At 46.2% G+C, this 12,623-nt stretch overlaps 1 protein-coding gene across 1 annotated transcript in view; it reads left to right on the forward strand.

Annotated features, from left to right (window-relative positions):
• Positions 1-12,623, forward strand: part of ARHGEF9 (Cdc42 guanine nucleotide exchange factor 9) — a 292,276-nt gene that overhangs the window by 37,116 nt on the left and 242,537 nt on the right. Inside the window, exon 3 of the mRNA XM_081963940.1 lies at positions 5,319-5,428. Within this exon, the coding sequence (XP_081820066.1) occupies positions 5,319-5,428 (110 nt within the window). The remainder of the gene's footprint in view (positions 1-5,318; positions 5,429-12,623) is intronic.

The raw sequence follows: 12,623 nt of genomic DNA on the forward strand, positions 1-12,623 counted from the left end.
TCCAGTGATGTTGCCCGCCACTCTGCAAAGGACTCCATCATTAAACAAATTTTGAACTGGGTGTGGAGGGGGTGGCCCAAGGGGCCTGTTGGGTCTGATTTCAAAATGTACTTTTGCAAGCGTGACAAACTGTCTGTTGTTAATGGCTGTTTGCTCTGTGGGGACTGGGTCGTTGTTCTACCCAAACTTCACATTGCAGTATTAGAGGCTTTACACATAGGGCATCCTGGAATTGTCAGGATGAAGTCTTTGGCCAGGAGTTATGTGTGGTGGCCTAACATGGACAGGGAGATCAAAGAATGGGTGGCTACCTGCACACTGTGCCAGGAGTCCAGACCAGGTCTCCCAGAGGTGCCCGCTAAGGAGTAGGAGTGACCTCAAGCACTGTGGTCTAGGGTGCACATTGATTTTGCTGGCCCAGTTCATGACCAGACTTTCCTTGTAGTTGTGGACACCTACTCGAAATGGCTAGAGTAAGTCCTGATGACCTGCACTATGGCAGAAGTGGTCATCAAGGTACTATGGAGACTTTTCTCCACACACGGCCTGCCTGACGTCTTGGTCCCTGGTCGTGCCATTCCATCCGGCCTCCAATGGTCAGACGGAGAGAATGGTGAGATCTGCAAAAGAGGCCCTCTCTAGGATGGGCCCAGGTGATTGGCAAACACGGGTTGACCACTATTTGCTAATCCAGCACATCACACCCAGTGCCACTGCAGGGAGAAGCCCCTTTGAGTTTCTCATGGGTTGCTGGCTAAGGTCCCACTTAGACAGGCTACGCCCAAACTATTCTGGCGCATTGCCCCCTGACTCCACAAGCAAGATTCGGAACTTTAGCATAGGGGATTCAGTTTACGGCCACAACTACACCAGGGGAACTCTGTGGATTCCTGCCACAGTGATAGGTATCACCGGGCCTCACTATTATCTTGTAGAGCTTGAGGACGGTTGGAATTGGAGAAGGCATGTTGACCAACTCTGTGGCCGCCTCTCCAACTCCACTCTTAGACAACCAGAGGTAACTCCTGCACGAGTTAGCCAAAGCCCTACCCAAACGGAGCAAGAACTCGCTCCATCAACAGGCAGCTCAAGCCCGAGGGTACCAGGGAACATATCTAGTTGTGTTGCAGGCCTGAGCGAACTGACTCTAGAAGCTCCAGCTGCGGCCTGTGAAAGCTTCCAGGAGCTTCCACCAAGCAGAGCTGTGGAGCAAACAGGTCCGTCCGACCTGTCCAAAGAACACCCTCTGACTGAACTGCGCAGGTCAGGCAGGGCTACCCAAAAGCCCGCCTACCTGCGTTACTACGTAACCAGTCGGATTACTCCATCTAAGAGCGGAGGGTGTTAGATACTAGCTTCAGCTATAATGGTTTCCACCAAGGTCCTCTGTTCTGGCGGGAACAGAGGTTTAATCTCATTGGTCGAAGGGTCTGACAGCTCCCTATAAAAGGGCTGCTGTCAGACTCAACCTTTGCTGGATTGTACATAGTTGCTACTGAGTTAATAAAGAGCCGTTGTTACCGTTAGCCTGTGTGTGCCTTTCCATTACAGGTCATTTTTGGTGTGTTGTAACTTTGAATGGTCACTAAGCAAACTGTTGCAAGTCGAGGACTACCTGTATTTATAATGGTTGGAGGGTAGTTGCATGATTGCCATTTGCAACTTTCCCAGTGCCTTCTGATAAGTAGTCAGAGAGGGAAACCAGATTTGCTTAACAACCGCAGTGATTCACTTAACGACCATGGCAAAAAAGGTTGCATAATTGGGTGTGGCTTTCTTAACAGATTCCTTGCTTTGCAGTGAAATTGTGGTGCCCATTGTGTTCATAAGTCGAGGACTACCTGGGAGGCCTCCTTGTTTTTGTCAGTCAAATGGGTTCTTAGAATGGGGGCTCAGACCGAGCATCTCCCCTTCTCCTTTTTCATTGGACGTTGCGTCTTCTGGGGTTACTCAAAGAGCCAAGTCTCCATGGGATGAACTTGGTCCCCTTCGGTTGTTCGGGGCATTTCGGGGTTAACTTTTGTGTGGTTGTTGTGTTCTAATTCACCTCCTATAGCTAGTCCTCGGCTTACAACAGTTCATTTAGCAACCATTCAAAGTTACAATGGTCAGGTAATTTACATTCGGATGCTTGGCAACTGGTTCATATTTATGACGATTGCAGTGTCCCGGGGTCATGTGATCCCCCTTTGCGACCTTCTGACAAGCAATGTTAATGGGAAAATGGGATTTACTGTGTTACTAATATACCAATGGTAGTGATTCACTTAACAACTGTGGCATAATGGTCATAAAATGGGAAAAATCTCACTTAACAAATGTTTTACTAGCAACATAAACTGTGGGCACAATTGTGGTTGTACTTCAACCTCTACTTTTCTTTGATGTCCGCCGTCCTGCTTTGACTGCCAGGGAGAGAGTTTGCTGCCCAAATTTGTGGTGAATTTTTCACTGAGTCAGAACATTGGTTGTCTAAAATGATTCATAAAATCTCAGCAGGACATTCTTTGGAGAATCTGTTCCTCATAATAGTAGACATGCAGAATATCTTTTTCCAGTTTTTTTTAAAAAACATCTTCTTACTCAATTATTCATCCTTGCTGGAGTCATTTTATTCTGGAATGGAATTTCGAAGTAAGATGAAATAGGGACAATTTCTCAAGGGTGATCAGAACTTAGACTCCAGTTAGTAGAAATCCAGTTTGGTTGCCTTAGAGAGCAGGAGAGGCCATGGAGAGAGGGGGAGGCAGAAAGGGAGAGAGAGAGAGAAAGGGAGAGAGAGGGAGAGAGAGAGGGAGAGAGAGAGAAAGAGATACGGATGGATGGATAGATATGAGATAGATATAAACAGTGACGTGCAATCGGGTGAGGCAAGTGAGGCACAGCCTTACAGCTCTCATCATGAAAAGAAAAAAAATGTAAAAGGAAAAAGCTGAGCTAGTTGCTGCCTCACCGTGAATGACTGTTTAACTGTTAAAAAAGCCTCTTAAAAAGCTCCCTCTACTATGAGGCAGGAGAACTGCATGCCTCATCTAGTCTGACTTTAGGCTTTTTATGATCACTCGAGCAGAGTTAAGCAAGGGTTAAAAGCCTAAAAATTCCTGACATAGGTGAGGCACGCAGTTCTCCTGCCTCATAGTAGAGGGCGCTTTTTTAGAGGCTTTTTTAAACAGTTAAACAGAGTCATCCACAGAAGCCAGGCAAAGAGCCATGCTGTAGCACACACACTTTCCCCCAGTCTCTTTCTTTTGGAAGGCTTGGATCGGCTCCCCTCCGGCTTCTCTGCCTCTCCTCTCACCCCAGCCTGCAGCAGGAGGTGAGTGGGTGGGCTTTATTGCATTCCAGGCATTTCCCACGCAGACAGCTGGCTGCATTTGCAATGGTGGAGGTGTTTGGGGAAGGCAGCAGGGGAATGGGGGGATAGCAAAGGAGCTGCTTTCAAGCCACTGGAAAAGATATCCAACCCAACTTTTGTGTATGTGTTTGTTTGAGAGTGAGTGAGAGAGGGAAGGGGGTAGGAGAGATAGTCCAATCCAACTTCTGTGTGTGTGTGTGTGTGTGTGTGTGTGTGTGTGTGTGTTTGAGAGAGGGGGAGGAAGGGGAAGAGGGAGGAAGGAGGGGAAGGGAGAATAAAAAATGAAAAAAGGAAATATTTCTCAAAGAAGAAAAACAAATGCTGTCATTTTAAATCGGAACTGAGTATGCCTGGCTGTGGAATTCTGGGAGTTGAAGTCCACAAGTCTAAAAATATTTGAAACCCACCACTGTGTCAGTGCCTCACCAGCCATAAACCTCACCGCACGTCACTGGATATAAACAAGGTTGGTTAAGTAATAATAAGATAACTGCAATACTTTTGACAATATCTTCAATATTATTCAACAACAACATCTGCCTATCCCAGATCCTTGGGAAGGATTCAGTAGGTGGACAGACATGCCAAATCTAGTCTAAACATCTGGCTGACTGTGCAACCAAGCCTAATAATAGTAATAGTACAACTGCCCGTACAATTTTCTTTCCCTGGTTTCTGGGCACAAAAAGAAGCAAAACCTGGGTGGGAATCCATTTCCCTTCCATCCAGCTGATTTCTGCTTGAAGTAACAAGGTCCTCAGTTCCAGCTGAACATATTAATCCCTTTTATGTGTTCCACTGAATTTGCTGCCAATTAGTTGCCATTTGACTTATAAATTAAATTAGTAAGTAAAACCCTGGCTCCTGTCTTGGGTGATCAGTGCGAGCCTGAGAACAGAGCCTCCTGCAGTCTGGAACCAGCTGCTTCCCTTCCAGGTGGATGACCAGAGTCGGTCCTGTTGGACAAGATCAAGCTGGGCTCTGGGATTCACCCCTTCCTGGTGGGCTCCATGAGAGGTAGTCCTCGACTTACAACTACAATCGAGCCCAAAATTTATGTTGTTAAGTGAGACATTTGTTAAGTGATTTTGCCCCATGTTATAATTTTTCTTGTCATGGTTGTTAATGAATTGCTGCAGTTGATAAGTTAGTAACCTGATTGTTAAGTGAATCTGGCTGGACTTTGCTTGTGAAAAGGGATGTGATGGTCAGAGGGATGAATCAGTGGCCACGGATCTGAATTTTGATAAAATGATCATGGAAATGCTGCAAAGGTCGTAACGATGAAAACCGATCGCAAGTCACTTTTCTCAGTGCTATTGTAACTTTGAATTTTCACTAAACAAACTGTTGTAAGTCGAGGACTACCTGTATTCTCCTTCAGAACTTGAGAGTTTTCAGCCAGAGAGGGACCAGGAGATCCCCAAGCAAGTTTCCATCCAGGAGACATTTAATTGAAATTGAAATTTAATACTTGGGTTTCATTGGAGGGTGTTAACGTGACTTAAATTTGAGCATCAGCAACTTTCTGAATCATCATTTTATGACTGTAAGGAGAGAGAAAGGCTAAGATTGTGCAACATGCTGGTTTAGGCTAAACGTGGATTGAGGGGTTTATAATGCCAAATAGTAGGATCTGAGCCCTGATGGTTTGAGTGAATTCTGTTGGCTAAGCAGCCAGATTAATGTTGTAAACTGCCCAGAGTCACCCCAAGGCGAGATGGGTGACAAACAAATTTAATATATAAATAAATAAAATATGCCATAGTTTAATTGGGAGAATATATTTCCTACACATAGCAACTGGCCTTTCTGAACCTGACGTTGCTATTGAGTAGAATTCAGCCTTGTTTCAGCAATAACCCCAACTCCTAAATTAGCCTGGTCCCTTTCTTCCTGGGCACCGAGAGGACCTTTGGGAAAGCGGTTGTGACAATGACTTCATTGAATCTCATCCCGGCAGCTGAACATGATCTGGGGTCAAAAACGTTGGAGGTGCGCCGAGACACTAAGAATGGCCGAAGTAGATGGAGACCTCTCCAGCCTGGAGCAGAGCAACTGCTACTCAATAAAGTAAGTCATCCTTCTTTCGTTTCTCTAACTGCCTCCGCTCTGACAAAGGAGGTGTGTAAGATCTATCTCTATTGCAGGTTTGTCAGCTTTTGTATTACAGTTTTAGCCATTAGATTACGGTATGACACGGCAAAGTAAAAAATGCCACTTGGGCTGGAGATTCATCAGGGACTTGTAATCACTTTTCCTTCCGTAGGGATATTGGAGAGAAAAAAACACTGGGGCAATTTCCTAGTTGTCTGCAGCTTTGATTCCCCTTTTTCTTGGTCTGAGTTGGTCTCGGTCTTTCCTGAAATAACCTGAGAAACGGGCTGGTGCGTTTATTTTTTACAAGATGGCTTCTAATTTGCAGCATAATTATTTCCCTCTCAGGTGAATTTGGAACGGCCATGATGATACACAGAACTTTATGATAGGTTTTTTGCGGTCATAGACCCAAGTTAGGAAAAACAAGACCATTTGCCAAGAGTGCTCAACTAAATACATAATAATATATAAGAATATAATGAAATAATAAAACAAAAACTTACTTATATTAGACACATATACACATACAAAGACACATGTGTGTGCTAAGGACGGACTAGATGTAGAGGGCCTAGGCAACGTGTCATGGAGCTGCTCCCAGACCCGTCTCGGGACGTGAGCTTGGAGGAGGAGGAGGAGGAGGAGGAGGAGGAGGAGGAGGAGGTGGTTGAGTCGGCAGAGGAAAGCACAGGCCCAAATGATGGCCTCGATCACGCTCGGAGCGGGCTGGCCTGATGGAGCCGCCTCAGCTGGGTCGACTGGGCAAGTGACAGGCTGAGGCTGAGAGAGGCAAGCTGCAGTTGCAGCGAGTTGGCCAGGAGGCTCCAGGCAAGGGCTGGGAGTAGCTACTACCTGTTAGTGAGGAGGAAGAGATGGTGGAGTCTGCTCCTCCTCCAGATCCAAGGCAGTGACGTGCAGTCAGGGGAGGCCGGGGAGGCACAGCCTCACCACTGTCATCATGAAAAGAAATATATATATATATAAAAGGAAAAAGGCGAGAGCTGAGCTCAGACTGAGCTAGTTGCTGCCTGAGCCTGCCTCACCCTGGATGACTCTGCTTAACTGTTTAAAAAAGCCTCTTAACACGCCCTCTACTGGGAGGCAGGAGAACTGCATGCCGCTCCTACGTCAGGAATGTTTAGGCTTTTAACCCTTAAGTTAAGCAAGGGTTAAAAGCCTAAAAATTCCTGCCAAAGGGGAGGCACCCAGTTCTCCTGCCTCCTAGTAGAGGGCGCTCGTTTGGGTGGGGCTTCTTCCAAGAAGCTTTGTGTGTGTGTGTGTGTGTGTGTTTGTTTGAGAGAGAGTTTGTTTGGTAGGAGAGGCAAGGAGGGCAGCCCGCCTTTCCCGGCCGGAGGGGCATCACCTCCGGCTCCAGTCCAGGCTGTGGTGCTTGCAGCCCCTGCCAGCTCCTCCAGGGACTCCCAGGCTCGGCACCGGAGAACCGCTGTGAGAGAGGCCGGCCAGGTTGCCCAGGAGGCGGCAGAGGTTCCCTTTGTTCTTTCGGGCGGGGGAAGTGTGGGGGGGGGGAAGAGGCTTCGTCTGCTCCCCACCTGCGCTGCCCTCACCCAACAAGCGCGCTCCAGATGCTGCACAGCTGTGGCTGAATCCCGGGGCGGTTGACTTCATGGTTGGCTTCAGATGATCTTCTACAGAATTACAGGTAGTCCTTGACTTATGACTGATTGTTTAACAACCATTCAAAGTTACGATGGACTATGACCCATCCTCAAAGTTACTATAGGTAGTCCTCGACTTATAACAGTTCACTTAGTGGCCGTTCAAAGTTACAATAGCATGACACTGACAAATTTGACTTATGACCGTTTTCACAATTCCAACCTTTGCAACATCCCCATGATTATGAGACCAAAATTTGGACACTTGGCAACTGATTCATATTTGTGACAGTTGTAGTGTCCCAAGGTCACGTGGTCCCCTTTTGTGACCTTCTGACAAACAAAGTCAATGGGGAAGCCAGATTCACTTAACGACCGTGTTACTAACGTTACAACTGCAGTGATTCATTCAGCAACCTTGACAAGACAGATTGTAAAATGGGACAAAACTCACAACAAATGTCTCACTTGACAACAGAAATTTTGGGCTTAATTGTGGTCATAGGTCGAGGACTATCTGTACTGCTGTGCGTGCATGTGTGCTTTCTTGCACACATTCATTGTGTGGTCACATCTCAGGTGCTTGGCAGCTGGCTTGCATGCAGGGTCAGTTGTAGTGTCCCACAATATTGTGACTGTAATTTGTGATTTTTGGGGCCAAATTCTTGCATATTTTGCTGCTTTCCAGCATTAGGGAAGCTGATTCCTCTAAGGACCACATGGTTTGCTTTACAAGCATAGTGACCTGCTTTATGACCATCATAAAAATGGCCCTAAAATCAAATCTGCTCATGTGGCATCTCGACTTATGACCACAGCAACGTAATGACCGAAATTCCAGGCTCCATTGTGGTTGCAAGTCAAGAACTGCTTGCAAGGTGCTTGCCATTGTCATTCACCCCGACTGACTTTGATGCTCTTCCTTCACCTGCTACCTTGCAGCCGACCTGTGAGAGATGCACCCAGCTAGGGAAAGAGTTGTGGATGCAGGGAAGAGCAAAACAAGAATAACGGGAGTTTTGTTCACCTAGAGAAGAAATGATGTTAAACGGCTTATCTTCTTGTAGGGTATATAAGCCATTATCTGGGGATGCTGTCAGCTTCATTATATCATAAGGTAATGTTACTATTTGAGGGAACTGGAGCAATGCAGTCTGTCTCCAATCAGCCAAATTTAATAAATCAAAACCTTTCGCTCTCCAGTCACGTACGGCCAAACCTGCTATAAATTAGCCAATTCACTCTCTGGCTTGTTGGCCTTGTGGCCGGATGAAGCAGACTTTTGGAGCAGGAGGGCCTTCTCTTGGGGATCATTACTCTCTCAGTCTTTCCGACCGCATTGGGATGGATGAAATGCAGGGTTTTTTATTTAGATTTTGCAGAAGGAAAACTGAAGAGAAAATGAGTGGATTGTTTAGGTGAAAACAGTGGAAGGCTGAGCAATTCTTTGTAGTTTGGGGTGTGGATGACAAAGGATTTATATGAAGGTTTCTGGCTTTCCCCTTTCAAAATGGTCATAATGGTCCGAGGGGATTTAAATAGGAAAAAAATCTAACAGGTTTAAAAACATAAAAAAGAAACCCTGTAAAATTTCTTCTCTACTTCATATATGCTTCCAAAGTGGTTTGCCACGATAGTCTCCCAAATGCCTTTCTCAGCTCCGCAGAGGAGCCTCCTGCTCTGCCTGTTCCCGAGATCTCTCATTGAAGTCGGCCCTAACGTGGTTTTCCAGTCCCTGGGGTCAGCAGGTTAGGTTCTTCCACCTGCTCTGGCTGGACATCGGTCCATTGAAGATGGTTGAGAGGAGCAGAAGAGACACGGAAACAGAAGCAAATAAAGAATCGTGAAAAGAATGAATGCGAAATAGGAATAACACGGAGACGTTTGCCACTGGATCACCCATCTGAAGCATAGACTCATACGGCTGGAATGCACCTTGGGGGTCTTCTAGCCCAACCCCATGCCCAAGGCAGGGGGGCCTTATACCATCGTGAACAAACGGACCGGTTGCAAGTCATTTCTTTCATCACTGACGTAACTTTGAATGGTTGACAAACAAATGGTTGTAAGCTGAGGACTATCTGAATTTCAGTGTAGGCATTGTATTGTATTAACCCACGTGTTAGTTATGACCTAAAGACATGCTATGCAAATCTGATATGACTCGCAGTATGACAGAGTTTGTATACAGTTAATCCTTGACTTATGACCACAATTGAGTTCAACATTTCTAAGTGAGCCATTTGTTAAGTGAGTTTTTCCCCATCTTATGACCTGTCTTATGACAGTTGTTAAGCAAAATACTGAAGTACCGTATTTTTCAGAGTATAAAATGCATCTTTCCCCCTCTAACAAAGGGTGAAAATTTGGGTGCATCTTATACATAGAATGTAGCCCTGTCCACCCACCAAGCCCCCACCCTTTGGCCTCTGTCTCCCAGCAATTTACCCCCTTGCAGCAAACGGAGAAAATGGGGCTTGCGTAGGCAGCAATAGGCTATGGCAGTGGTCGGCAAGCCGCGGCTCGCGAGCCACATGTGGCTCTTTACACACTTTAATGCGGCTCTTCTGTGTGCCGGGCGCCCGCTCCCCTCCCTCCTCTCGGGCACTTCAAAACAAGCGCCCCTTTCCCTTTTTTCTTTTCGACCCACAATGATTAGGGAGGATCCTGAAGCGAGGAGGGAGAAAAAGAGACGGAGGCCAAGGAGCTTCTCTCCCCCCCCCCCCGCAAAAATCTTATCAGGGAGCCGGCGTGATCAGCTAATTTGCTACTGCCCGCCCGGCTCCCCGGTTAGATTTTTGCTGGGAGGAGGCGGGGGGGGGGGAAAGCTCCTTAGCCTCCGTTTCTTTTTCTCCCTCCTCGCTTCAGGATCCTCCCTAATCATTGTGGGTCGAAAAGAAAAAAGGGAAAGGGACGCTTGAAAAGAAAAAAGGGAAAGGAGGCAGAAAAAGAAATGGAGGCTAAGGAGCTTCCCCCCCACCTCCTCCCAGCAAAAATCTAACCGGGGAGCCGGGCGGGCAGTAGCAAATTAGCCGATCACGCTGCATGATCAGCTAATTTGCTACTGCCCGCCGGCTCCCTGATAAGATTTTTGCGGGGGGGGGGGAGAAGCTCCTTGGCCTCCGTCTCTTTTTCTCCCTCCTCGCTTCTTGGGGCTCCACCAATGGGGGAGCAAGGCCCGCCCAGCGCCAGGCTTTGGGCTAACACAGAGGTCTGCAAAGTTGGCTGTTTTAAGACTGGTGGACTTCAATTCTCAGAATTCTGGGAGTTGAAGTCCACCAGTCTTAAGAGCCAATTTTGCAGATCCCTGCCTGGGCTAATATGATTGATGCCCTTGGTGGACTTCAACTCTCAGAATTCTGGGAGTTGAAGTCCACAAGTCTTCAAGCTGTCAGGTTTGAAGACCCTGGGTTTTTTTTTCTAAAGGGTTAGGGGTGCAAGGGCCTTGCAACTTGACAGCTTTAAGACTTGCATGCTTCAATGCCAGAGTTCCTGAGCCAACATGACTGGAGAAGGAATTCTGGGAGTTGAAGTCCACAAGTCTTCAAGCTGTCAGGTTTGAAGACCCCTTGGGGTTTTTTTCCTAAAGGGTTAGGGATGCAAGGATCTTGTAACTTGACAGCTTTAAGACTTGCGTGCTTCAAATGCCAGAGTTTATTGAAACTAAAAACAGTGTACCATCCTATGTATTTTCGGTTTTAAAAATGTGGCTCTCAAAATAAATTTCAATCGTGGTTTTGGCGAGATTTGGCTCAGTTGAAAAAAAAGGTTGCCCACCACTGGGCTATGGCAATCCCTGCAGCCTGAAACAGCGGGAGGCCTGTGCTTAAACAGAAATTGAAAATGAAACTTGCTTACTGCAAGGAGGCAAATTGCAGGGAGGCAGAGGCAGATTTTTTCTTCTTCTAATCAGGCTAAACTGAAACAGGCTGTTTGCTGCAAGGAGGTAGGTCAATAACTATAAATGCCTATAAAATGTTCAAATTATTAGACTCATTTTTTAAAGACTCTTTTATTATTGTTCTAGACCAGTGGTCCCCAATCTTTTTATCACCGCGGACCGGTCAACGTTTGATAATTTTACCACGGCCCACTGAGGGGGGGGACGTTGATTGTTTATATTTTAGATTGTTTTGATTTAATAATTTTAATTTAATTGTATTTAAACATGCCTTCAAAATAAAATACAGTTACACCAAAAAATGAATATAAAGTGAGTCCCACTCACTAGAACGCTAAATCAATGAGAACCCTGAGCTTGTTTCTTTGCAACGAGACGTCTGGGGGTAATAGGAGACAATGACACCCGAAGTGTGTTGCTTATGTCCAGTTTATTCCGTTGTTTTGTTTTGGTTGCTGTCACTGCAGAAAACCCCGCTTCACACAGATAGGATGTCGGAATGGCAATAGGGACTTAAGTGCTGCGGTGGCAATCTCAGGGTATTCCACCATGACTTTAATCCAGAACACCGGCAGAGTTGTTGTCTCGAACGCAGTTTTAAGGCCGCCGTCATTTGCAATCTCCAGCAGTTGATCTTCTCCTTGCATAGACATGCTAGATTCGCCTGGTTTGTTGACAAATGGGTTGCGGATCCATTCCTTACCAGTTCGTGGGTCTTTTGTGGTTGGGAAGTAGCGCTCAAACTCTTTTAAAAGCAAAGACAGGTGATCGTGCACCAACTGGGAGAATGAATGCTCAGGCTCAGTCTTGCCTAAAATCCCCGCTAATGTCTGAAACATGTCCAAAATGCCTCTGTTCATGCGCCTTCCCCACAACTCCAGTTTGGCTTTAAATGCAGCTACTTTGTCTGCCAACTTGAAAACAGTTACCCTGAAGGGACAGATTGAGTTCATTGAGCAGGCTGAATATGTCACACAGGTAAGCCAGTTTTGCGACCCATACCTTGTCACTGAAATGTGCTGCCAGCGGTGACTTCTTTTCTGGGAGAAATCTTTGCGATGGCTCTCGTAATTCAAATACTCTGGTTAGCGATTTTCCTCTGGATAACCATCTTATTTCTGTGTATAAGAGAAGGCATCTGTGCTTTGCGTCCATCTCCTCACAAAGCTGCTCAAACAGGCGCGAGTTAAGGGCTTGTGCTTTGATGTGGTTAATAACTTTAGCGACATCCATCAATACGCTGTTAAATTCCGGTGACATTTTTTGGTTTGCCAGCATTTCCCTGTGAATGATACAATGCGTAGATTCACTCTCAGGTGCAACCTCCTTAATCCGAGCAGTTAAACCAGACAGTCATCCAGTCATGGCAGCAGCTCCGTCTATGCATATGCTGACACAAAAGGACCATTTCAGTTTTTCTGATATATAACCATCCAGTGACTTGAACAGTTCTGCTCCTGTGGTGTTGGTTGGCAAAGATAGTGCACATAACAAATCCTCATGCACATCCTCCTGATATAGATATCGCACATAAACAAGTAGTATTGCCTTGTTGTCGATATCTGTAGATTCGTCAACCTGGAGTGCGTTCCACAGTGATCCTCTCCAACAATTGTGTTTCAATGTCTTCGGCTATTTCCTCAATGCGCCT

Source organism: Natrix helvetica (genome assembly GCF_964273705.1).
Source record: "Natrix helvetica genome assembly, chromosome: 11".
Classification (NCBI taxonomy): Eukaryota; Metazoa; Chordata; class Lepidosauria; order Squamata; family Natricidae; genus Natrix; species Natrix helvetica.